The sequence below is a fragment of the Tasmannia lanceolata genome, unplaced genomic scaffold, assembly GCF_043159265.1.
Source record: "Tasmannia lanceolata isolate RefF3 unplaced genomic scaffold, GAP_Taslan_0.1 ptg000005l, whole genome shotgun sequence".
NCBI lineage: Eukaryota > Viridiplantae > Streptophyta > Magnoliopsida > Canellales > Winteraceae > Tasmannia > Tasmannia lanceolata.
The window spans coordinates 13497466-13525228 of NW_027518682.1; the positions used below are offsets into that span (position 1 = coordinate 13497466).

Genomic DNA, 27763 nt, shown 5'->3' on the forward strand with positions numbered 1-27763 from the left:
AAGACCGTTGATCAGAACACACAAATCTCTCTCTCTCTCTCTCTCTCTCTCTCTCTCTCTCTCTCTCTCTCTCTCTCTCAACCTAATATGCAGTTCCTCTATAGATTGGAGGGCTAGGATCATCATGTAGAGTAAGTTTTTGGACACGACCTATATACATCTTAGCCCATCAAATGGACAGTTTGGATCATCCTATCGTGTAAGCCGTACTTTGCTTTTTGAAAAATAATGGATTAATGGGTTTACACTATCCTTCTTCATGAAATTTTTCTAAAGGATTCATTTAGCCGACCCCAACTAGTCTGGGACAAAGGCTTTGTTGAGTTGAGTTGAATGGGTTTACACTTATATAAAATCTCCTACTTTATGGGTAGGGCTGGCAACGAGGCGGGTCGGGGCCGGATGTTGGTACCCTACTCCTTCCCCTTTGCGGGGAATTTTCCCCCTCCCCTTTCCCTCCCCACTGCGGGGATGGTGGGGAATCCCCCTCTCCTCCTCACAGGGAATACCTAATCCCCATCCCCTCCCCTTCCCCGCCCCGCATCCTTCGGGGACAATCACTTTACTTTGTTAAATGTTAGGTTTAAAACTAAAGATTTGCTAGGGACAATCACTTCAGGCATGTTGCGGCTTGGCTGTTGCATGTGAGAGTAGCCACACAACCCACATAGGCTAAGATTTTGTCTTATTCATTTTATTAACCTGGGGACAAAGGTGGTTGCTCTCAGATTCATTTAATTGATCACTACTCCCTAGCAAATCTCTAATTCCCAATCCCACTTGCCAAAAAGTACTATACATGCCACACCATAGGAAGATCCAAACCGTCCATTTGATGGGCACGCCATACTACCATAGACATAGGATGATCCAAACCTTCCACTTGATGGGCACATTGTAGGATGATCCAAACTGTCCATTTGATGGGCCACAACATAAATAGGCTGTGGCCCAAAAATCATTTCCATAGGATGATCCCAACCCTCTGATCTATAGAGGAATTGCATATTATGGTAACTTCTATAGATCGGAGGGTTGCAATCATCCTATGGAAATGATTTCTGGGCCGCAATCTATTTAAGTTGTGGCCCATCAAATGGACGGTTTGGATGATCTATGGTGTGGCTTGTAAAGTACTTTTAAATTGTAGCCTATCAAATGGACAGTTTGGATCATCCTATAGCGTAGCCCATACATTACTTTTTGAAAAATAATGGACTATACGAGCGCACACCATATAAAATCTCATCACTCATCAGAGAGATGTTGCCTTTATTTGGGGAAGGGAAATTTTCAAAGAATTTAATGTTGCCTTACGGTGATAGTTTGAGTGAGAGATTTTAGGGATTTTTAAGGGTAATATACTAATATAATGAGGGACAATGCCCAATGGATTATGGGTAAAAGAAAACATAAAAAGCTATGTCGAGGACAAAACTGTAATAATGAAAATTATGAAAATTTTGGGAGAATCTTGTAGATATGTTTTGATCCAAGGGATTTCTAGTAGTTTTCCCAAAAAAAAAAACTTAAAAAAATACAAGAAAAAAATGGCATTAATGCGGGGCGGGGCCAACTCCATCCCCTTCTCCTCCCCTTCCCCGCACCGGGGAATTTTTTAAATCCCCTTCCCCTTCCCCTTCCCCACTCAACTCGGGGAATCCTCTCCCCAAGAGGGGCGGGGCGGATCCCCGCTTTTCCGAATGAAATTGCCAACCGACAAGATTTTATATGGTGTGGGCATAGTAATTTTTTAAAAAGTAGTTGAGCCCACTTTATAGTACGATCCAAACCACTCCTTTTAATGGGCCACAATGTAATTAGGTTGTATCCCATAAATCATCTCCATAGGATATCCTAACCCTCCGATACATACACATACAGGTTTGCATAATATGCAGTCTTACACAGATCGGAGGTTTTGGATCATCCTATGGTGATGCTTTTCAGGGTACAGCCTATTTACGTCGTGGCCCAATCAATGAACGGCTTGGATCATCCTATGAAGTGTGCCTTACTGTATTTTTCACACAACATATAGAATCTCGTGTAGAGATTTTATACAATGTATGCCCATATTTTTTCGAGGAAAATAACTGACTAAGAAAAATGTACATGTGGGGATCACTTTTTCAATGATTCAAACGATTTATTTCCTAGGCCATGTTATTGTAGGGGCAAAAACCCACCACAAATAACACCTGTAAATCCACCGCCGGAAAAAGCACGGAAAAATCCAAGATCTTGCACAAACAAGATGGAAAAAATATATATTCCAAACAAACCACAACCACAAAGGTAGCAAAATAAGTAAATTCCAAGCAACCACAAGAAGATAAGAATAAACATGGTTCACCACGATGGGCTACATCCACGAACAAGGCAACACACAATCGACTATTTATAACCGATAGTACAATGATACCTCCACAGTAAAATGCACCGGAAAAGCCCTTCTCTCTAACCTTTTATGCAGCCACAAAATAGCCTCCGTGTCTCTACAACCTCCAAGTATCTACACCGGGTACAAGGAAACCCGTTCGAGAAGCTGTTGTAAAACCCCTCTAACACGTGCTACAATGAAGAGAATCATATGGATAATAAGGCTGCCAAGAAGAACAAGAAAATTTGGTTTTGTCTCACTACAAAACCCCTCCAGGAGCCCAAAGAGAAAACCTCCCTTTTGCCCTAATTTTACCCCCTCTCCCCCTCTTTTCAAACCAGCAAATAATATCAAGACTTGTTTTTTTTTACCCTCTATTTATCACATTTTACATAATAGTTGGTAGATTTCCCAAATCCCAATAAGCAATTAACAGCTGATCAAGTTTAACATAGGAGTGCCAATATCAGAACAAAAAAGTATAGTTCTCATTTGGGATTAATTGGTTGTATTTCAAACCCGCTGCATCCTGGTTTGTAATACGGTTCAACAAAATTAGCAAACCAAAGAAGCTACCCCATGCAGACTACGTTCCGCAGCGCCTTAGGGAGCAAGAAACTACGGGAACTGCAGCATGCAACCTGCCTCCAAAGATGTTGAAATAGAGTTTAAAAAGATTAGATGTAAGAAGATACAAACCTTCCCTGTTTTATCTCCTTGGCTCGAAACATATTCAAAATGAAAGCCAAGAAAAATGGCAATTTTTCTCCTTTATGCGATAATACAACCGAAACTTCGCACATTTCTCGGAACCCATTTGAATTTCGAAACTATGGTTCCATGAGTGAGAGTATCAGCATAATTGAATCTTCAGCCGTGAAAGCCTATAATTCAAGGATCCAGTATTGTACAAACTGGTGTTGAATGAAGCCACCGGTCGCTAGCCTTGTGGCTCATGTTTAAAGATGACTTTCATAAATCAAAACCTACCAAAACTTATTTTGTTGCTCAGCAAGGTAGTCGAAGTTGCCTACTATGGGGGCTTCTCAGCTTTGTTAGCTCTCTCCTCCTCTTTCTAGCTATGGCTGCAACAGCCGCATCCATCAATTTTTTATTTGTATACATAGTTTCTCTGAAATCAGAATCTGAATGTAAGACATTCTCACATTTGATTGGGAAAGGCGATGGTAATTCCCTAAGGGGAGTAGGCATAAGGGTCATGCCATTGAGGATCTGACCTCCCTTATCTGTAGGTAATCCATTAGAAATCTCTGGGCTGACATCCCCATTCTCTTGTTTCGCAGTGATGTCTGTTGAACTAAAAGCATCGATTTTGACTTCGGCTGGCAAAGCTGAGTTCTCCATGTTTCCCGTTTGGTTCATGGATAATCTTGTGTCATGTTGACTATTAATGGAATTCCTATCTGTTTCTCTCAATGCATGGTGATCCAAATGGCCAGGTACAGAGACATGGTTGGGTAGTGGGAAAAACCATGGATATGGCATCATATAATACGGCATTTGTAGCCCACTATCACTAAATCGTCCCGAACTTGTCAACTCATGTGATTGATTGGCCATGCAAAGGGCTGGAGAATCTTTCAACTCAGTGATGTTTTGTGGCAAATGTGGTGCTGTAGAAGGATAGATGGGAGGCCACATGAAAGGCGAAAATGGGGTTCTATTGTATAAAAGAGATGGAAAGTGCAAAGATGAAGATATTGGTGTTTCCACTAGGGTGGAAACAGTTTCTGATGGAGTTTCCTTCACCTCACCCTTAACTGTGTTATCAATCTGCACCATGTGGGATATGCTTTCAGAAAGTAAAAGTCAAGGGAAGCTATTTCATCTCTACATTTTTATTGCAAAGTTGTTTCATGGATAGTCAAAATTGTACCTGTGCTTTTAGATGTTTGTTTCTGTCCTTCAGTGATTGATACTCCTTCATGACCAACTCCTTTTCCTACTCGGTGCAAATGTCACAAAGAAGTAAATGAATTCCATAAGCTATCATAAGAGTAACCTCACGGGAAACGTTTGGAAATAAATGACACTTTAAAAGGTAAGCATCCAGAAAAGGGTAATTGATCTCGACAATCCCATTTTCAATAATGGTAATCTTCCCTTTATTTACACTTGTTTAATCAACTTCCAAAGGCTGTCATAATTCCCATAAAGGTACCATCAGCCAATCTGGAAAGTGCCAATGAAGTAGGGAGTACCATTATCAAAGCAGGGAGTGCGGATATCATTTCGAGAAGAAAGGTCCCAATTTAGAATCCCAGTCATTTGAAGCCAGGAACAAGAATAACGAAGCTGAAAAACAAGACCAGATATCTTGGCTACTTCATGTCTTGTGAACAGCTTCACATTATCAAAACAGAAATCTAGCAGAAATGTGAAAGCCAGTGACAAAAAAGAGAATTTAGATATTTTCCCTGAATTCTTTTCTTGAGCAATGAAAATAAAAATAATGGCTGTGATATAACTGTCATCAAACTCATGAAGAGAATGTACATACCCGCTTCATACTTTCATTGTCCCATGCTAGATCAGCAGCTTTTTTAGTCAACTCCTCACAGAGGGCCTTATAAAATATGGGAATATAAGAAACAGAAATAAATACGGGAAGAAATGCATGATGAAACAAAATCGTTGAATTCGGAAAACTAACCATTAGCAACGATGTAGTAGATTATAGGTAAAGCATCAGAACTTGAAACTTGCCGTAAATAAATTTGGACATATATGTAAAAGTTGTCCTTTTATTATATGAGAAGACTCTCTTAACTCTATAAGGTGGATGTAAGCAAGGAAACAATACCTATGGAGATAAGCGGATACGATAGAAGAATCTCTAGATATTGCAGCTTATTAACAGGTTGTCTTTTGGCATTGTTTCAGTTTGGAATAGATGCAACTTAGCTTATCATTCAGGAAAAAAAAAGAGGAAAAAGGTAGTGATAGAGCATATTCAAAATGTAAATAAGATATTGTTTTGATATTCCTGAGTATTGATATCCCCCCCTGTCCGATAATCTACCTCATATTCAACATAAAGGTGTTTCCCAAAAGCATGGCAAGACTGATTTTCAGTTGAACTAAGAAGTCAATCCAGTTTCTTCCATTTTGCTATCAAATTGGGAAGTATGTTATTTTCCTTCATTTTTTTTCCATATGTATAAGTACACACATGGCTGGAAATGGTATCCATCTAACCCGTTATCCAAGTCTGTGTTTCGAAATGCGGCCTAAGCAACTCCTAGCAGACTCAGTGCAGCGCAATAGAGTACTCGGTTAACCCTGCTAAGTACACACACTAAACGCGGCCATAACTTGGAAGAGTCAAAGGAGTTTGATTGACTTTCTAAGGAAAAATGCAGACTCGGACAAGAATGTGGTCAGGGTAAAGGGGAGTTCACTCAGGTAAGTCGACGATGACGCGGGGGAGTTTTGAAACTATGATCCAAATAGACTAGTACAAGCAGGAGAAAAGAAGATATATGGACACATGAACGATTGAAATTCCCATTTAACAATTCTCTTAGACTATCCTGGAAGTGTCTAAAGTAGGTTTTGGATAACTTTTTCTTGTTTGGCAGTGACAAGAAATTGTACGATGGAAAAACAGAGATACATCAAATGTGATGAGTTGTCCAAAACAAAATAAAAGTACATCCAGCCCAGCCCCACAAAGAGTATAAAAAAAACTTAAAGTACTACTCTCTGCATCAGAATCAACTAACCAATAACTAATTTGTACCTCTCCACTCTCTTTTTCTAATCCGTCTGCCATCTTGTTCGCTGATCGTGGTAGGTGCCCAAATAATGGAGTTTCCTGAATGATATCAAGAATTTGTACGATGAACTCGCTAATATCCATGATCTCGGCGAAAACAGCTTTGCCCATCCAATTATGTTCTGTGATTCCCTTTTGTTGAGAAATTCCACGGGGCAAATACAATCCAATTGTCCACAAATAAATGGAAAAGGAAAAGACAAGATTTACGTGGTTTGGCAGTGAGGGTTACAAACTCTCCTTCTAGGCCATGAAAAACACAAAGAAAACCTTGCAAACTGAAACTCTAAAATGTGGCTTATATATCAATGCCACTGCATCAACAAAATTAGCGAAATACCCTTTTGCTGAAAAAAAATTCCTTCCAGTGCCCTGTCCCGTCACCCCCATCAAGCTGACTCAACCCACATATGTGGTGCGCCCATTAGTCCGTCGAGTGCTGGATAATGCCAGAATGCAAGACATTTGCACAACACATTTCAATAATCACTGACCAATATAGGTGCTTCTTGATGATTCGCATGCCTACAAGGATGGCTCTCACTTCCGCTTCATTAGAATTCGTTCTTCCCAAAGGATCAAAATATGCATTGACGAGGTCATCTGTCATCCATTGCATTTCTAAATACCTCCACAATTCCTGCCGCATTGGATTAGCATGTAGGCTTCAATCAAGATTGAGTCATAAAATTAAGGGGTGTCTGGAACTCTAGATCTTGGAATGTCACTCATGGCTACCACCTCACAATTTCTAAGAATGTCTTCAACAAGAAAGCCCTAGCAGTCTCCTTCGATCATGCCATTTGGATAATAGAAATTTTGATGTTTATGATAATCTTACCAATGGGTTGGCACCAAACTTATATGCGTGCGTGCATGCGTGCGTGCTTTTGAATGGTAGGCACCAGACTAAATATTCTTATATTCTGTTCATCTCAATTATACTAAAGTAGCAGCATATGGAACCACTCTTCAAGGATTTTTTCCTTTCTTCCCAAAGAGAAAAGCCCTTCAGTTGAAAGATACATCCATCAGTGATCATAGTAAAACACATAGCACAACAACAAAAAATGAAAGGATTGCTCCCGAACTGCTACAAGCAACACCATAATGAAGAAAAAGATGATCTGGTACTCCACCTTTTCTTTCAACGAATGCATCTATTTGCTATGGAAAATATTTCTCTTCAGCATGTCGTGCATGTTTAAGCCTGTATGCTAGGAGGCACTAGAGCACCCCCAATCTAAAGCAAGGGATCTTCACCTACAATAAGAGTTAAAAATGATCTGATTTAGAAGACAGCTAGTGAATCCCACATCCAAATTCTCTTGATGAGTTGGAAAGGGGGAATGTAGACATCCTCTAGAGACCTAAGAAGAGAAATGGAGGACTCGACCTTTCTCGCTTAAGATTTCTCCGAAATACTAGAGAGTACACTACCTTAACCCCACCACTAAGAGAAATCTTTAATGCTCCCCTCTATACAAGCAACCAAATGGCAAAGGATCGGGAAGTATGGCACAAACAAGAATCTCCTAATCAAAGGTCTTCCCAACATCTAATCATTTCCCAGTTGGCCACCTTAAACTAATTTTTTATTTTAAGGACACTTGAAGAACAAATGGGCTGCCATACTCCTGAGTCTCTTCCTATTGGAGGGGGTTCCTATACTCAACCCAACTCGTTGCATTCATTTTTCAATGACTTTATGCCACAAGGCAACATTTTCTTCCCCAAATCTTCATAACCACATCCCATGACTTTTATGAGGGCAATCCTCCCTCTCAAAGATAAATGGCTTTCCTTTATGTAGCAAGATTCCTCTCATATATCTCCAACCCCCCTCCCCAGGCCCCAATAATTCCATAGAAGGTACACTAATACACAAAAGTAACACATATTTGATTAGGGGGATACCAATTTTGCATCTAAAATCAAAGCATGGCTCCTCAATCTTTCCTCCACGTAAATGCCCACCACTACCGATTCCAAGTTCATCGAAGACCCGAAACAATCTCAAACCACCTTAAAACCATCCATAATTGAGATGCTTCTTCAACTTTATCATTAATGATTTTATTTTTTAGCCAAAATTCAAATAAGAAACATTAGGAGGTCTTCTATTTGAAAATGAAGAAACGGATGCTCCGATTTAAGAGCTCTATTTTCCTCCGAATCCCATCCGTTTTTTAAAATACCAGTTCCAATCAAAATGATCATATGCTTTTCCCATATAGACTTTACAGAAAAATTTAGGGTTCCTTGATTCATTGGCAATAAGATAGGATTTGCTTTCCTTCCACAATGCACCTTGGAAAGGTGAAACCAATTTTGCTAAATCCACCTTCAATATTATACCCAACACCTTTGTGATGATTTTATACTCAACTATGGATCAAGTTTATGGGTAAAAAATCCTTTATCTTGATCGGCCTTCACTCTTTGAAAAAAGGGAAATAGAGGTAGAATTCATCTCCCAAAAATATTGATTAAGGGCAATGTTTTTTGTTTTTTGTTTTTTTAATGATGAAATTTTATTAATGAAATTGGCAAAGGCCCAATGACCAAGATGGTCGTACAAAAGCAAAACAATGCACTGAGGATAAGGGCAAGGGAAAATAAAACAGTAGGAAAAAAAAACAAAAGAATATGCTCTGTAAACCAACGGCCTCAAAAAGGGAGTTGATCAAGAAGACAGGAAGTATAGTTGAATCTCTGATGACCTCGGTAAATGCTAGCATATCTGCATCGAAGTTGGCTGATTGCTAAATATGTCGAAGTTTTATATTGTATCCCTTCAATATGTCTCAGATCTCATCTATAGAAGCTGTGAATCTCCACAGGCATCTGAAGTCATCTCTCACCCATATGGACATATTGAGAGAATCACCCTCAATAATAATCCGACTGAGGCTAAGACTGATCCAACAATCTAATACCATAAAGAAGCGTCTGATTCTCTCCATCAGCAGATCCTTTACCTTGATTGGTCTAAAAATTATCAAACAGTCTCTAAAAAATTACCTCTAGTCTCTCTATCTGCACTCCTCAGAAGACTACCAACCACTTAAGTAAATTATAATAAAAATAGGCCCATTATCAAACCCACGACATTTTAAGTGCGGAGGCTCTATTTTCGAGAAGGGGTTTTGGGTTTTTAGGGTGTTCACACTCTAGAGTTCTCCCATGAGAGAACTCTCTAGAAGATAGGGTTTTGTGTTTTGAGGGCCCAATTATGTTAGGTTAAGTGAGTAAAACCCTCTAGAAGCCTTCTGTGAGTCTAGATATTATAGGCCGAGGGCCATGGAATTTATGATCTTATGATATGACCAAAAGAGTATGTTTGTGCAAACTTTTGAAGAGACTCTCTTCTCCAAATCGATCTTGAAGTGATTTCTTGATCTCCCATTGGTGTGAAGCCATCAGATCCACTGATGTGATGCCCTAAAGTTCTATACATTCTCTTCTTTCACTCTACTGAGATAATATTTCCTGTTTCTTGTGATTTAAATACCTAAAGTTATCCTGGATTGTTGGGGTTATCAAAAATCATCCTGAGATCATATCATTGGTGTAATGCCCTACAGTTCTATTCCTTCTTTTCTTTCAATCTACTGATATAATATCTGCATCTTCTCTTCTACTGGTTTGAATTTGAAGAACTATACTGTTTCTTGTAATTTAAATATCTGAAGTTATCATGGATTGTTGGGGTTATAAAAAATCATCCTGAGGATCATATTTAATGAATCTGATCTTAAATCTAACAGCCAAAATGAATTAATCGGAACCACTAGATTTAGTGATTGGCTTGATTTCAAGATCCAACAGTCGGATTTGAATAATTTAATTGTGGATATTTGTGGTTAACCTAGATTTGGGATTTAAAGTTAGATTTGGTTTTTTGGGGAAGTATATTCTAACCCTACAATGGCTAGATCAAAATTAGTTTTACATAGCTGAAAGTTCGAGGGCATCTCTCTTCTAGTTAAGCATCACACGATAACTGAAACAATTTGCTTAGCATGCACCACTCAAAAGAACAAAAAATGTCCTCGGGCTAGCAATTAAAGTCGACTATGAGATGATGCCCATCTGTCGATCCATCACTTTTTTGTAGGAGTGTTCACTATCACATTTGTAGAAGGCAGAACATGACTTTGCCATGAAGTACGAAAACCTACATTGGATGAAGTCATTGTAACTACTTTTTTACACATCTTTTAATGTTACAATTTCTAAGTAAAAATTCATGGCTCATTCCAAAAAAAAAAAGTAAAAATTCATTGGTCAACTCTATTCAAGAATTGCTAACTACATTTTTGTTGTTTCTTGGTCATTTGCAAACTAGTTATTCACACCAAGTAGAGAAAAAGAAGAATACTGAGATTGGTTGTAGTTTTATTCAAAAGTGGAACAGTTTACACTAGCTTCTCCACATCTCCACATGTCTGCATATCCCTAGGATTAGACACCACTCCCTCACAATTGTCATCTCTTTGCCTGCAATCATTGGTTTGAGGGGTTTCTAAAGAGGTGTGTGTGTGTGTGTGTGTGTGTGTGTGTGTGAGAGATTGCGTGAGAGAGAGAGAGAGAGAGAGATTAGGCACTTCCATACCTTGCAGTTTTCACTGGACACTTTTGCATACCATATCTAATCCCTCATTTCCATCAAACACCTCACCCCTCATTTAGTCAGCATGGTGGTTTTAATATGCAAATGTCTTGGTAATATGCAAAAGCACCCGATGAAATTATTGGTTGCAAAATTCGCTAGACTCTCCACATACATATATGCACATATGTTTGCACACGCGCGCGTGTAGAAGAGTGCTAGCAGGACACCGAGGTGGGCCCTAGAGAGAGAGAGAGAGAGAGAGTATTGTTTCTGCGCTCGAGCGCAGATAAGTGCTCGGGTGCAAAAACAAGGGTGGGCCCATATTATTGCGGGATCCAAAGCATTCATTTGGAAGGCCCTTGCATGGATAGGGTGTCCACCAAAAATCAGCCCCATTGGATCATCCTAACCATTCCATTTGTGGAGGGAAAAAATGGGCAGATTTGTGGACAAACAGTATCTTTCCATTTTTCCCTCCACAAATGGACACCCTAAGATGATCCAATGGAGCTGATTTTTGGTGGACACCCTATCCATGAAAGGGCCTTCCAAATGAATGCTTTGGATCCCCCCAACAATGTGGGCCCACCCCGGTTTTTGCACTCAAGCGCAGATAAGCTTATCTGCGCTTGAGCGCAGAAACTTTTTACTCTCTCTCTCTCTCTCTCTCTCTCTCTCTCTCTCTCTCTCTCTCTCTCTCTATATATATATATATATATATATATATATATATATATATATATATGAGAAAACAGTTTCTACACACAAGTGTAGATAAGTTATCTACGCACTAGCTTAAAATACAGTGGGGGCCCACATTGTTTGGGTGATCCAAACCATTCATTTGATTGGCCCTCACATAGATAGGGTGTCCACAAAAAATCAGCTCCATAGGATCATCCCAACCCTACGATTTGTGGAGGTAAAATGGACGTGTATAAACCTTCACAAATATGTCCATTTTTTGCCTCAACGGTTCGAAGCGTTAGGATGATCCTATGAAGCTGATTTTTTGGGCACACCATATCTATGTGAGGGCCCATCAAATGAATGCCTTGGATCACCCAAACAATGTGGGCCCCCATTGTATTTTAAGCTAGTGTGTAGATAACTTATCTACACTTGTGTGTAGAAACCTCTCTCTCTCTCTCTCTCTCTCTCTCTCTCTCTCTCTCTATATATATATATATATATATATATATATATATATATATATAGAGAGAGAGAGAGAGAGAGAGAGAGAGAGAGTTAAGTGAAGCTACACGTATGTGTAGCTAACTTAGCTACACTGACGGCTTAAATACAGTGGGCCCACATTGTTTGGGCGATCCAAACCATTCATTTGATAGGCCCTCACATTGATAGGGTGTGCCCAAAAAATCAGCTCCATTGGATGATCCCAACCCTTCAAACTGTGGAGGCAAAAATGGACAGATTTGTGAAGGTTTTTACACGTCCATTTTTGCCTCCACAAATCGTAGGGTTGGGATGATAGGGAGCTGATTTTTTGGGCACACCCTATCTATGTGAGGGCCCATCAAATGAATGGTTTTCATCACCCAAACAATGTGGGGCCCACTGTATTTTAAGCCGTCGGTGTAGCTAAGTTAGCTACACGTATGTGTAGCTACACTTTTCTCATATATATATTCCCATTTCTTTACAATGCACTCTTCTATTTACAGCTAGGCACACCAAATCAAAATATATTTAATAAAATGTGGATTTCCATTGCCAAAACAAGGGAATGCGCATATAATTTCAACACAAGTATAGATACATATGTAGGTTGTTTACTCATTACTCCCGGCATGTTAATTTGTGTATTTTTTCCCAATGCCTGAAGAATGTCTTGGTCCTTTTACCGCTCCTATACACACCATAAATAGGAGTTTTCACCATCACATAATTATCACGATCACATTCTACTAGGTTTTGAGCTTGCACATGCGATCACAGAATTTCAAAAAGCTCATTGATAGGTGATAAGGCTCAAGCTTGTTCAAATTGATATTGCCAAGCATGTGAATCTAAAAGAAGATTTCTGACAGACTTCCATGGTCTTTGACAGGATTCAAGAATTTCATTTCCTAAGCTTGAATTGAATTAATGAATATAGATTACCTGTCTCCTACGAATCGTCTGCCTTGCTGACTCTCTATTGGCTAAAACCCTCCGTAATCTCCTTGCTTCCCTCTCAGCCTATGGTGAAAAAGCTTTAGCTGCAAGTAATGCCAATAAAAAGAGGAAATGAAATGTGAAAATTTGAGTACCTCGCTCAAGGTTTCCCTAGACTTGCCTCCACAAAATGAGACATGACTTGAAGAGATCTTGGGGCTTGATCTAGGCAATTCAGAATCTTGTTGGATGTTTATGGATTTTCTCGCTAGATATTTGAGGGCCTTTTTATGCCTTTGATGATCTCCTAGTGAATGGTTCTGTAAGAGAAATGATAAAATCAGCCTCAAAATACAAGGTAAGAAAATGCAGAATCTAAATATATCACTACAGATTATTACAAACATGAGCGCATAAAAAATGCTCTAAAACAATTGAAAAATTCCTTCAAAAGAAATACTCAAATGGTATCAATATTGCATGTTTGCTCAAATGTACTACTATATAATCATCCCAGAAGTTGAAGTTTTTTTTCCATTCTTAGATGACACCACTACTTGTCACTGTTGGCCCTGAAAACGAACACAAGAAAATCCATTTGTTTATTATGAGTAGTTTTCCGCTACCGTTAATCTGTTTTCACTGCCTCCAGTCATTTAGCAAGAGCACTGCTTAATATTCCACAACACCTAAATTAAGCAAGTCCACAATTCCTTTTTTTTTGGCTAATGTCATATTAGATGTGGAATAGCCTCAATTTGTTGGCTAAGGAATTCATTAATTTCTCAACTCTAATTTTTTAGAATCTTTAGATCTCTTTATTTTGTGATTAATCCAAATCCTACTAATTCATTTATTCATCATATTATCTTCCCTCGGTGTATTTGTAACTTAAATTTAAGGGTAAATAACCTTTGGAGTGATGTATAACTGAAAAATTTTACAGTATGGATTTTCTAATCCAGCAATGCAGCCAGGAAGGAGTAGAAGTGAAAACAAAGAGACATGGAATATTACTACTGATATCCGCACGACCATGTTTTGATACTGGGACAAACTCACCTTGTTTTACATTTTCGGCAAACTCACCTTGTTTTACACTTTTTAACTATAGTTCCCAAAAGCTCCCCATTATAAAAAATAATATCTTACGTTTGGAATTGCACATATGTAAACAATAAGATAAACATTAAAGGAATGATGAGCTATCAGGTCTCTCTTCTATTTTGTTGGAAAGATTTCTCTTAAGAAGGGAAGAGAGAATATCTCTAGGAGAAAATATCTCCAAGTAAACTTACTATTTTCAATAAGTCCGCAAAATACTATTTATAGTAAGTCCATGATTTACCATTTATAGTCAATATGCAATTTACTCTTCTAGTAAGCCTAAAACTTACTATTTATAGTAAGTATGGGATTGAAAGAAACTCCTATTATCATAAATAGGGGGCATGCATATCAAACAAGGATATGATCTCGGCGGCATTTGGTTCCTCGCCAGGGCGGATATGATCTCAGCGTAGAGAGAGTAATCGGTCTTGTACCAAGATTCAAGACGGGTGGCGGAGAATACGTGGAGGGCAAGATGGCACTGGTTTTGGCAGAGAAGCGGTTTTGGCAGAGAAGCTCTCGGAGGGAGGCGAGGAGGTCATGCTTGATGATGCGAGCTAGGGTTTTGGAGAGGGTGAGGTGGATGGTGGTGGAGTCTGCTGAGCGGGATGCGCGCTTTAGGGTTTGGACGGGGAGCATGGCTTTGGTGCTTAGGGGGGTTCATCCTCAGACCTGAGGGTCGTGGTTGTCTCTGGGGCCGCAAGATAATATCTCACACGTGTGAAATTGCACATATGTAAACAATAAGATAAACATCAAAGGAATGATGAGATGCCAGGTTGCTCTTCTATTTTGTTGGAAAGAGTTTCTCTTAAGGAGGGAAGCGAGAATATCTCTAGGAGAAAATATCTCCAAATAAACTTACTATTTTTAGTAAGTGTGCAGCTTGCTGTTTATAGTAAGTCCACGATTTATCATTTATAGTAAGTATGGGATTGAAGGAAACTCTTATTGTTATAAATAGGGGGCACGCATATCGATCAAAAAAGCAAAAGGAAAAAGAATTGAAGAGGCACTCGGAAACACACATCTCGAGGGTTTGAAGAAGAAGAAGAAGATCTCCTTCGTCTAGAAAGGAGAAACCATGCACTAAGATGTGGAACTGTGAGTCTCGAGAATCTCTCCCATGTTTTTTTATTGTTTCCTTTTCTCTTTTTCTCTTCTTCTTAGATCATTGTTCCTTCCCTATAGATGATAAATAGAAGAAGTGACTCTTTTATGTCATCTTTCTAGGAATTGAAAGATGGGTTTGTGAGTAGGGTTTGTTTCGCCCACTCCATTTATCTGTGGCGTGTTGATTCCTCTTTATTTAGAAAGGGTTTTGCTAACGACTGCCCTAAGGGCACCTATTAAGGTGCATTGGAAATTATATTTTCCAATCATTATCATAAAGAAATCTTTAAATAGATGGAAAAGTCTGAAAATACGTGTAAAATGATTCGAAAATATCATTTACAAGGCACCTTAACGGGTGCCCTTAGGGAACTCGTTAGCAAAACCCAGTTAGAAATTACATAAATGCATAGAAAGTGTGATTGAAAGCCTCGTCGGCCAGATCGGATTATTGGCCATATAAATTCTGCAAAACAAGTTTAAAACATCCAAAAATACAATTTTAGGTCAATCAAGTAGAAAACCATGACATCGAGAAGCACTAAACATATTTTTCTAACTGATGAATCATTTCCGCATCCTCTCTCTTTTTTCTTGCATACATATACGTGAGTAGGTAAAATAACCTAGATTTACATTATTTATTAGTTCACTTAGTATTGTTTCTTACTTTTTTCATATCCATCACTTGATTAAATTATCAAATACTTAGAATGCCCAACCAATCATATTTGTTGAAATAAATAGCCTGTCCATCACTCCATCTTTGTTGCTAAATCATTTCATTATAAACTCATGCACCAACATTTGAGTGCATACATGAGTACACAATTATTCTAATCCAAAACTCATTTCTTTATTCAATTCACTCACAAACATTTGATTTACACACAATTTTACACTAAATTTTTTTTTTTTTTACTTCTTAATGAATTCATATCGTATGCAGAAACTACCCTCTCATAAACCCACAGCTCAACAACAACTAGTAATTGAGGACAAAAGATTAAACAAAACTAAAAACCTAACCATCAATATACCTGAAGGAGATCCGACGGCCGAGGTTTTGAGCATGAGATCTCCGATTCAGGAAGTTCTTTCACCAAAGGATCGTTCTTGAGCCGTTTCCTGGACCGCCTTCCTTTGTTCCCCCATCTCTCGCCGCTAGGGTTTCCGATCTCGAGCAGCGCAATCTCTGCAAAATCAGCAAGCACTCGGGCCGCATCAAGCTCGGTCTTCACCATCAGATCCGATCCACATTGCCGATCACTGCCATAACCTTCGGAAATGGTCGAAGAAGAAGAGGCAGAACATCTCTGTCTGCAAAAGCTAGGGTTTTTTCTTCTCCTCGACCAAACCCTAATATTTTGGCTCTGCTCCATCGAGAGAGAAGAATAAGAACAAAAACGAGAGGGAAATGAAGAGGAGGAGGAGGAGGGGAGGAAGAGGAAGAGGAAGCAGAAGCTCCCCTTCTCAAAATCTCCCAAAGAAGAAAAAGCGCAGAGACTGGTATACGCATATATCCTCTTCTTTTGCCAGGTCAGTCCTCCCACCTTGCTATCTTTCCTCCAAGGGTATGTTACACCGCCACGTCGACAACAGTGGGTCCTATTATAGAGTCTGTAACACGTGGCAGTAAGGGTGAAGTGGCGAGTTTATATGGATCGAACTGCTCATCGACACGTGTCAATATGCTAAACAAATGTCTGGCCTTTAATTTCTCGCTTCTGGCAGGTAGACGCGTGCGGGGTTCCAACGAGATTACGTGGCGGAGTAAGGACCACAACGCGGAAGGTCAATGTTTGAGTCCCACGAGAGGACACGATGAGTCATCTAGACCGTTGAGACGAGACATAATTGTTTGGGAAGAGCTGATAGCCACTGTCTTTTTATTCCTAGCCAATGTCAAGTAAGTTTTTTTTTTTTTTTTTTTTTTTTAGAAAAGTACGGAATGTGCGCCCGTGTTAAGTGAAAATACTGATTGCGGACACCTTTTAAAACAAGAACATAAAAAAGGCTAAACTTTAAAATCGGGTGGTCAAAAGACCATGATACCCTTCTGACATCGACAGAGTCCTCATTTTTCATTACCGCCTCTTAAATTGGCCCAATTGACGAGGCTTCTTTTGGTTCATTTAAATGTGTATTAGAACTGAGGGAACCTTGGGTTCATTTCTATCTTGGCCGTCGGAAATAACTAGAGACGGATGGATCTTGACATGTGTTGGAAAACTTTTTGGGAACCCCGATGTTATTGTACTTTTTGGAACACTGACGTTATCTTTTATCACTCATCTTTTGACACTATCTTTTCTTACTTATCTTTTCAACACGAGTCAGGCATCCATCCGGCTCTAGATATTTCTGACGGCCAAGATAGAAATAATGGGTACGCTAGCGGAAAATAATGGGTACGCCGATGGAAATAATGGTTCCAGAGAGGGCAATAATGGGTACGCTGGCGGAAATAATGGTTACAGAGAGGAGAATAATGGATACGCCGGTGGAAATAATGGGTACGCCAATGGAAATAATGGTTACAGAGATGGGAATAAGAATAGTTCACCAATGGGAATAATGGTTATAGAGAGGAGCCGGCAGAAATAATGGGTACGCCGATGGAAATAATAGTTACAGAGAGGGGAATATAAATAATGGGTACATCGGTGGTAATTAAGGGTACGCTGATGTAAGTAATGGTTATAGAGAAAGGAATAATGGTTACAGAGATGAGTATTATTAGAAGACGCCTCCGTTTCATATTGATGTCCACGTGTCGTGGATTCGACCATCTATTTATATTGGCGACGACCAAGATTTAAACGAGCCCAAGGACTCTGGGTTCACATAAATATTTCAATCCAAACCAAACCGACTATGTATAGAGCCGCTAGCATTACAAAAAGTTTTTCAACACGTGTCAGGCATCCATCCGTCTCTAGGTATTTCCAACGGCCAAGATAGAAACGAACACAAGGTTCTGTGACTTTTGTTGGTTCAAATACCAGACGAACCAAAGAACCTCATAGAACATGCCAGTAATGAAAAAGGAGGCTGAATGTTAGAAGGTATCAGGGTCTTTTTCCAACCAGATTTTGAAGATTAGCCCATTTTTTGTTCTTGTTTTAAAAGGTGCCCACATTTCGTACTTTTCTTTCTTTTTTTAAAGTACTGTACGGCCCACTTTATGGGATGATCCTAACCATCCATTTGTTCGACTACAATGTCAAAAATAATTTCCATAGAATGATCCTAACCCTTTGATCTATAAAGAGATTGCACATTAAGGAAACCTCTGTAGATTCGGAGCATTAGGATCATCTCATGGAAATTATTTTTTGGGCACATCATATATCTGTGCTATAGCCGAACAAATGAACGGTTAGATCATCCCATAAAGTTGGCCGTACAGTACTTGTCTAAAAAATAATGGACTACCCATGCTTACTCCAAATAAAATCTCCAACAATCCTATTACTCATATGCCTTCATACGAATTAGATGTGGATCAATACCAATTAGGGGTATAGCCCCTCTACATACCGAACTGTTAGGATCATCCTACAAGATGATTGTTAAAGCCTATTTACATTGTGGCCCAACAAATTAACACTTCGGATCATCCTCGGAAGTGACTGCACTGTCCATCAGGAAAAACACCGGCATTTAGGAGCGCACGCTAAATGATCAGTCAATTTCACCATCTTCTTTATTTTTTGAGAAAAGTGTTCCTGCGCAGCTAATTAGATAGCTTATCTAAGCAGCTGCTTCAAAAACTCATGTGGCCCCACATTTTTTGGATGATCAAAAGCATTCATTTGGAAGTCTCTTCCATAAATAGGGTGTGTACCAAAAATGAGTCATTAAGGATCATCCTAACCCTACCATCAAATGAATGCTTTGGATCACCCAAAAAATACGAGCCACATGAGTTTTTGAAGCAGCTTAGATAAGCTATCTGTCTATGTATACGGGGAAACACTATTCTCTTCCTAAAAACGGAATCACGTTGTAAAAGTGTTTCCCATTTCCAGTAAATGACGAAAGTGGTGACGATTTTCGGTGTTAGATAGTAAACGGCGCATGATAGTTCCGTGCGCCGATGCTTGTCATATAAGCCTGTATAAATCCCCAAGCCAAAGCATTCGATTTTCAGTCGCGGTATTTTCTTCATTATCTTATTTTTGCTCCGCCATGGCTCAGGTATTCTTCTTCTGCTTTAGTCTCTATCTCTCCTAGGGCTTAGTAATCGATCTGATATCTGGAGAATAGGAGATAATCGTCCTCGATTTTCGTCTCATTTTGTAAATAAATCGAGATCAAATTCTCTCTCGTTGTTCGTTTTTGAAATTTCTGATTATTGTCTACGATTTCCAAGATCCAGATCGGAGTTCCTTTCTCGATGCGTTCGATTTGAAATTTCTTGATGTGATTTCCTATTTTTGCCTGCTGAGTTTCGTCGTTTATGTGTTAACATAGTGTTTCTGGATGGAAAACTTTTTGATAGATGTTTTGATTGTGAAAGATAATATATGAATGGTTAACAGAGGCTGGATTTGTACATCTTTGTGAATAGATATTCAAAAGGTTGTTTATGTTGAATGATTTGAATTGATTAACGGAGGTTTGATTCGTACAGCTATGTGAATAGATATTAAAAAGGTTGTTTATATGAGTAATGTGAATAGAGATTGAAATTTTTGTGTTTTCACCTTTTCTTAGATACTGTATCTAGGGATAGGTCTTGTCTTTGTTCCCTTGGTTTGTGTATCCGTATTCTTGTGATAAGGTTAGTGTTTAGCTCGCTTGATTGTAAAATCTTTCCCATTTTAATAATCGGTAGGGGTCCCCGCCAGACCCCAGCTTACTAATTAAAAAAAAAAGAAAGAAGAGAGAGAGAGAGAGAGAGAGAGAGAGAGAGAGAGAGATTGAAATTTTTTTCTTGGAATTGTATGTGAGAATCATCTCTGGAATTTCATTCACATCTCGTGTTATAGCAAGAGCCATCAAAATTCAATTTCCATAACCTATCAGCAGGTTTCCCTGCCCTTTTTAGTTTCTTTTTCCTCATAATTGCATACACCAAAGCAAGCAAATGCCGACATTTCTCATGGAATAGCTTTGGAAATGCCCCTCCAACAACAACAACATTTAGGGCATGTACTTTAACGTCTTTATCAGTTTTCACATGCTGATATACATCATTACATCCAAGGATCTTGTTGTCAATATGAGCTTACAACCCTTGTGGAATTCACTTCGTGCAATTTCCACAGCATCCAAATCAATTCTCACCCAAACATCTTCCATGATCAAGAGAATTCTCTTCTGTCTTCAATATCTTGAACAACCATATGGCCCTTCGCTTCATGCTGCCCCCTATCATTCTTTCTGAACTCAGTCTCTTGGCAATTTGGGACTGAAGCCTTTTCTAAGTCTAGTGTTTTGACATTGTGGCCTGTATGACAACATCAACAGGTTGCATTGATGATGTCGACTCGAGTTTGTTGTTCAAGTTCTTTACTAGAGCGGTCTCTTGCCCACTGCTCCCATACTCGTAATCCATATTCCATCCTTATGATGGCATCATCGTTCAGAAATTTGAAGATCAGTTAATTTTTCTGCTGCTTTCTGATCAGTGATTGATGACCCTGATATCTACTTGTCTACTTTCCTTAGATGATTTGCAACTGTTACTTATGTCAGAATTTTGTTAGAATTTGTGTATTGTTTCACCTCCTAGATCCTTACATTTGTCTCTTTGATCTCTCTATAATGTGTCCAATAATTTTGACAACACCCATGAACATTTTATTCACTGCCAGTCAACTCATACGTCACTATGTGTTTGATTTCTTTGAACTTTCCAGCCACAATTTCACTTGGGCTATCGGTAATTTGCCCTCTTAATCGCTTTGGGTTCATCTTGTATGTGTTTCATCAAAGTTATGAATTGACTCACGTCCTGTTAGTTCAGAATTTGAATAGGATGATGATATTTGAGTAGATGAAGCTGCATAAATCCATTCACTGCTTGGACGATGATTGAACCCATGGCTCCCATTGGCGTTCTCTCCAATACTCAATTGAGAAGGAAATACAAACACATGGGTAACGGTGGTGCCAACGGCAATGACAAGAAAAAGGGAGGCAGTGGTGCTTGGTTGTTGCAGAAGAAGAAGGAAAATCCATGTTGTGGGCACTGATGGAGAAGGGCTTCTTCGTCTCACGACTCTTGCCTAACAACATAGGAGAAGAAACAGATGAGAGAGAGAGAGAGAGAGAGAGAGAGAGAGAGAGAGAGAGAGAGAGAGTGAGAGCTTATCTACATTATTGGGGGGGGGGGTGAATGAGAGAGAGAGCTTATCTACATTATTGGGGGGGAGGGGGTGAATGAGAGAGAGAGCTTATCTACATTATTGGGGGGGGGGGGGGGGGAGGGGGTGAATAATTTATCACTTCCCTTTCCTCATAACAAAATCAAAAAAGTTATGATGGATTTTGTAAATGGACATAAGTTATATTTGTGGGCCATGCAGATGCTTCTATAAGTTTAATGTGTTTTGGGTTTGGAAAATAAACTATCTTTGTGGGTCATCTAAATGCTTTCATTTGTTAAATGGTAGGATATTTATTTATGATCAGTACATGTAATATCATTTCAAGGTGATATTCAATTAACTGGGCAGCTTGAGAAGAAGCCATTTGGGAGTTAATTTATAGTTACATTATTGAGTATTGAGATAAGAAATGAATATCAACTCTTTCGTACACAATACTTTTTACAGGGAAAAAAGTAGGTTTGTGTTTTCTTGTCTGAAAAAACACTAATATCTTGGTATCTAGTTTTTTACAGCTTTAATGGTTTCCAAACCCCAGAATATTCAAGTGCAAAACACATATCTTGGTATCTAGTTGTCTACAGCTTTAATGATTTCCAAACCCTAGAATATTCAAGTGGATTATTTCCCCTAACTAATGTTGTGCGCTCTCTTTAGGGAAGTGAAATCAGTAGTGTTATATCTCTCAAATCCTTACTTACAATGATCTCCAAAGCCTAAAAATATTCAAGTAGCTTAAGTGATCTCTTGACTGTAGCCCATATCGACAATTAAAAAGGTTCTGAAATTTTATTGGATGTTGCGGAAGACATGGGGTTCTCTTGACTGTAGAACATAGTGGATATCATAAGGATCAGAAGCACCATATGGCCTTTAATTTTGATTTGAATTATTTACTTTGAGCAACGTCTAAAAACCCAAAATTCAACTTGGAGCCCATTTGTTCTTGGGTTTGAGTCAACTTAAAATTTGCTCAAGTAATTGTCTGAGTCCATAGAGTTTTCTTGAGCTTTGTCTTTAAAAGGTGTGACCTGCAAATCATGCTTTGTTTTTGTTTTTTTTACTCTGATCTATAAATTAAACTGTCCATGCCAAAATATAGTTGAATGCCCTTTGTTTGAAGCAGCATTATCATGTCTATCTAGTTTGATGTTTTCTAGCCCTTTATTCTGAGATCTCTATCTCTTATCTTGTTGAGAAGTTTGTTATATCAATATTCTTTTTATCTCTGGCAATAAATTTTTATTCTGATCTGTAGCATAAACCATCTATGCCAAAATAAGGCAGAATGCACTTGTTTGAATCAGTGTCATCATGTCATCCATCTTCCAAGTAACACACATCTTATATGGATCCCAGTCCTCGTGAGACCATCACCAGACACTGTACAATGGGGTTTACTGCTGTAACTTTTATGTTGAAATTTCAATTTATTTAATAGTCAATAGAAAAGTATTACATTAGATTCATGGTTTCTGCCACAAATGAATTATCTTCGGTAACAGTCATAACTCACAAGTCACAACAGGAGTCAAAAGATTTCTCAAAAGGTTACAAGAAAGCACGAAGAAAAAACATACGTACTCCAGAAAAGTTGGTATATTAGCTGCTGGCTATGCAAAGCAGAGCAAAGGTTTCTACAGATTGAACATCAGACTTTGGGGAATGCTATTTATGCCCCACATACATTGCAATTATCCTTATGACCCAGTAGTACTGCTATGTGCCACAATGCAAGTGGTAGAATCAACAGCCATAAAACAACTAATGGATGTTGGCTGTTTGATTCACGGATCTCTGAAAAATGTAAATCTGGTGATGAAAAACCTGCACAAATCGACATTTTTTAAACATTATACTGGAATGAACCAACATAAATATTCATGGAGTACCTCCTTTAGGTGCTTGGCGAAAAAAAAGGTGATAAAAAAAGCTCCCTCCCTAGGGCGTCGGCCCGCCTCCCTCTCGTCTTGCTCTCTCTCTCTGACATCTTCCTCTCTCTCGTCTCCCTCTCTCACTTTCTCTCTCGCTCGTTCTCCCCCTCTTTCTCTCCCTCTCTCTCGCTTGTTTCTCTCTGTGTTCTTCTCTCTCCCCATTGCTAACCCTCTTTTTACCGTCTTTCCCATAGTTGGCAAAAGATGTGCCGCAGAGGCCGAATTGGGAACCGTTGAGGCCTGATCTGGAACATCGCTTTTCCGTGGTGGCTAGATCTAGGGCTGTGGAGATAGGATCTGGGGCTGTGGAGACTGGATTGGGAGCCGTGGAGGCTGGATATAAAGCCATGGAGGCCGTGAAGCTAGATCTGGAGCCGGGGAAAACCGTGAAGGTTGCCGGTGGCCGTGAAAGGCCGTGGGATGCTAGACCTGGAGCTGTGGAAGGCCAGCTATAGGCGGTGTGAGGCCGTAGAGGCCGTGGATTATTGGATCCGGGGGTCATGGAAAGCCAGGGGCCATATATAGGGCGGAATGGCCGGAGCGGGGCTCGAGGAGGCCGGATTTAATGGTGAAAGGGCCGGATCGAGTTAGGGTTGATAGAGAAAATGGATGGGGGAATTGTTGGAGGCTATGGAAGGGGCCGATGTAAGGACAAGGGTGTTCGGATTCAGGGGAAAAGGAGGGGGTTGGATATGGAGGTAATGGAGGTTGTGAATAGCGGCAATGAACCTTGTAGGGTTAAAGTTTGAAGGAGGAGGAAAATGAGGGGAGTTTCAGGGTTGATTGGGGAAGGAGGTGGGGGAGTAGTATAGTCTTTAGGGTTAGGGCTAGGTGTATACTTTTGGATGGGATGATTTTTGGGTTAGTGGAAGTAGGTTTTTGAGAAGATGGTGGAATAATTTGATATATTTTTAATGGGGAGCCGTCGGTGTTTGGTGGTGGTGGTTCGAGGTGGATGCGGCCGGAGATCGGATGATGATATTGGGTGGTTGGCTATCGTGCACGGTTAGGGGTGCACAATAGCTCTGGGCCTTTGAGCGGGATTTTTGAAAATGGAATTTGCCAGCGGATTGCAATGGAAAAATTGGTGTGACGTGGCATGTCACGATCTTGACTTGGGGGTACCACAATTGCAGGATTTGATTCAATAGAGGTTATTGGGTAATTAAAGGGGTAATGGGTTTTTCTTTTGGGCCAAGGAGAATGCTCATGGGCAATTCATACTATGTAAATCTTGTGGGACTACTGGTCTCCATTGTAATTTTGCTGGTATGAATATATTTGTCAATTTAAAAAAAAAAAAAAAACCCTGCACAAATCATTAGTCTTAGTCATCCTTGCCACTCTTCATAATCAATTAATTTGCATGGAGGATTCTGAAACAAAGGAATTGTAAGAGAGAAGATCCATATATCATGCCCAAAAACATGAATTAAACGGGCATGTGCACATTTTTCTCTTATATGTCCCATAACGTCAGTGTGCTTCACATATTCTTTGCTGTTCTTGTGGCCTTTTAATAAAGGCATGGGTTGTTTTAAGGTGATTCGTACTGCATAAACTTTAATCTGATGAACTGTGTCTAATTCCTGTTCAGACTTCAGACATCAGTGATCTCGATAATATGATGCAGATATGTGCAACCCTGTTAGGTCTTTTAACCTTTACTTTTCACTGATAATTGCAGAGTAACCCAGTAATAAAAAAGGAAAATATTTCTCAATAATGAGATAGATGTTACCGCCAATAGAGTTGGTGAAAATATGATTGAAAGATGAAAACGGTTACATATTGGAAGTTAGCACTGACATCTATAGCCTTTTGAATGTCCAATTAATGCTGATATTACCTAATATATCTTGAATGCCAACATCACATTGTACTATGAAATATAAAGAGGTTAGAACCTGAGATGCTAAAAAAAAGAGACGGTGTAACATCCAAATGCAATGACATAGTATGTTTTGAAGATTCCAATGAATAAAAAGTTTTTGGATGTCTCAGACCCGCATCCTTGTGGTTTCCTTGTCTAGTTGTCTAACCCAAACTTCATTGTTGTTCTATAAGCAGACAGTGGTTCTCAAGGTTGGTATGTCCTGTGAAGGCTGTGTTGGGGCCGTGAAGAGGGTGCTGAACAAGATGGAAGGTAAGTATTTTTTCCCCAGTCCATTTATTTGTATTGTAAACTCATTGACTTCCTAAAATAACATATTAATTTAAAAAGACATCCATCTAATGAGTTTGGCTCCAAAGATCAGTCTCTATAATCGGGGGCAGAGATCGCCGCTCCAGGAGCATCGGCCGACTACCTCCAGCTTTGGCCAATGAGTCATCAACCTCTTTGGCCTCTCTTAACAGTACGAGAAAATAATCAGCTTCTTCTCTAGCAATGCTAACAATCCTGTTAATAACAAGTCCCACTTGCCATGGTCCCCTAACTTTTTTGGAACCCTATCAAAAGCGTTTGGAGATCCTCCTTCCACCACAAGAAGACCCCCAAATCTCGATTTGGAAATCCTCCGTCCAGTGAGAAGCAACTTAGCTTCTGCTTCATCTGAGTTCGTAATACCAATGGGGTCGGAGAAATGTCATAAGATTGTGCCACTTCTGTCCCACAACACGCTGCAATTCCCAACTGGTCCAGGGTTGCTGAAATAGCATTCGTCAAAATTCAGCTTGATTGGAACTAGGAGGGGGTGGAATACATACATTTGATCTCTGGCTTTTAACCTTTTCAATATTCTTGACAATCTTTGGATGTCTTGGAAGTTAGAACACTGATTCCTCTCAGTCCAAGGGATGAACGGACTCTGGGCTGAAAGTTTAGGCCTCACCAACTTGAGAATGCACCTTAAGAGATCGAGGAAAGCCCAAGCAAGCCCAACCCACACAAGGGCTAATTAAATCAGTGATCTTAAAACCTAAAGGCTGCAAAACGTGTAATACAGGCTCCTCTTAAATATCCTTCAACACCAGATAAGGGGAGATTTATGGAACCCCCCGCCTCCCCCCCCAACCTGTGAGGTGAGATGGGATATTTGTCGAAACCTGGCTCCCTTGTTGATTACATGGATCTTATTCTTATTTTGGCATTTGTCTTCCTGATGCAATTCTTTTTCTGTTCATCTTCTCTTCTTTCGCTCGAATGCTATTTGGAAACTTTGCCAATTCCTTATGTAGTTTGAAGTGAAGAAATGGAATTTGATAACGAAAACATGCATTTTTCATGTTTGTAGGAAATCTAGTCAAAGTCTTCGTAATATTGTTATTTCCCTGCCAAAATTTAAAAACAAAAGAGGGAGATGCGTGATAGAAGCAAAGGGAATAAAAATAAAAATTGATTGAAGCACAGCTTACGTAGTAATTGAGGAGAAACTCAAAGCTTTTTTGTTATTTATTTCATCTTTTAACTTCGAAAGTAACTTGGTAAATGCAATTTACATGTTAATGTTTCTGTGATGGATAACAGTTTTGACTCCCATTCTGTTTGTCTGTTATCAAAATCTTTAGTATAATCCATTTCTTATGCTCACACAAGCTCAGTTTCATATGGAGAATATGTTTTCAAATATTATCACCATATAATTGTATAGTAAAGCAGTGTTAGATGTTTAACAGGGTGTTCTTTGTGAATGTCTCAGGGGTTGAGTCATTTGACGTCGACTTGAAGGAGCAGAAAGTGACGGTGAAAGGCAACGTACAGCCAGATGCAGTTCTCCAGACTGTGTCGAAGACAGGAAAGAAGACTTCGTTCTGGGAAGCCGAAGCAGAAGCTAAGGAGGCCGCTGTATGAGCCCTTCATTTTAGTGGCTTTGGTGAAGGAAGTTGTGGTAGTAATGGGTTAGTTGGTGAAATTTTTTAGTTGTTGCTTTACTATTTACGCTTTTGTATGTTCATGTGTTCCTAATGTACCTTGACGTGTACTACATATGAAGAGAAAAAACTAGGGTTCATTTGGAGGTATATTTGAAATTGGTAGCAGTTCTACTCAAATCATAAATTGATTTTATTCTGCATATTGCAATATTCATGTATCATGGTTGTTTAGATGACCTAGAGTTTGCAATTTTAGATTTCAAGTAGATCTCAATGGGATTTTGATAAGAGAGATTTACATGGGGGAGCTACTTGTTCAACGATCTACGCCATTTATCTGCTAGGCCATGATATTGATATGCCAGGCAATAGAATTTTCCCCATTTGTCGATCTTAAAGACCTGTTCATTTTGGATTTTAAGTTTTTTTTTAGGCTGTCTTCTTTTTTACTCGAAATCCCCGAGGAACCGGACCTACTGGCGTGTTCTTCAACGCTTCTCATTCCCGTATTTTCTAGAGCGGGCAGAGAAG

At 39.3% G+C, this 27763-nt stretch overlaps 2 protein-coding genes across 2 annotated transcripts; one reads left to right on the forward strand and one right to left on the reverse strand.

The window, feature by feature from the left end:
• Positions 1-2299: 2299 nt before the first annotated feature.
• On the reverse strand, positions 2300-16655 carry LOC143877576 (Basic-leucine zipper (bZIP) transcription factor family protein). Its single transcript, XM_077379718.1, has 6 exons — positions 16182-16655; positions 13074-13238; positions 12925-13002; positions 4905-4970; positions 4281-4346; positions 2300-4177 (listed from the first exon to the last, which is right to left on the reverse strand). Exons 1-6 carry the CDS (start codon positions 16521-16523, stop codon positions 3392-3394), a joined length of 1503 nt encoding a protein of 500 aa, XP_077235833.1. The 5' UTR covers positions 16524-16655; the 3' UTR covers positions 2300-3391.
• A 2539-nt stretch (positions 16656-19194) lies between these two features.
• LOC143877577 (copper transport protein ATX1-like) lies at positions 19195-27432 on the forward strand. The gene is made up of 3 exons (XM_077379719.1): positions 19195-19344; positions 25487-25562; positions 27058-27432. The coding sequence occupies exons 1-3, from the start codon at positions 19225-19227 to the stop codon at positions 27207-27209; spliced, it is 348 nt and encodes a 115-aa protein (XP_077235834.1). The 5' UTR covers positions 19195-19224; the 3' UTR covers positions 27210-27432.
• Positions 27433-27763: the final 331 nt, after the last annotated feature.

Bases quoted from the DNA above. Each gene is read 5' to 3' on its own strand.
- LOC143877576 (XM_077379718.1), bottom strand. From the start codon at position 16,523: ATGGAGCAGAGCCAAAATATTAGGGTTTGGTCGAGGAGAAGAAAAAAC. The intron at 4,347-4,904 runs GTATGTACATTC...TGCACCGAGTAG, and splicing joins ACAATGAAAGTATGAAGCGG to GAAAAGGAGTTGGTCATGAA. The intron at 4,178-4,280 runs GTACAATTTTGA...CACATGGTGCAG, and splicing joins ACAAACATCTAAAAGCACAG to ATTGATAACACAGTTAAGGG.
- LOC143877577 (XM_077379719.1), top strand. From the start codon at position 19,225: ATGATAGTTCCGTGCGCCGATGCTTGTCATATAAGCCTGTATAAATCC. The intron at 19,345-25,486 runs GTATTCTTCTTC...TTCTATAAGCAG, and splicing joins TTTGCTCCGCCATGGCTCAG to ACAGTGGTTCTCAAGGTTGG. The intron at 25,563-27,057 runs GTAAGTATTTTT...TGAATGTCTCAG, and splicing joins GGTGCTGAACAAGATGGAAG to GGGTTGAGTCATTTGACGTC.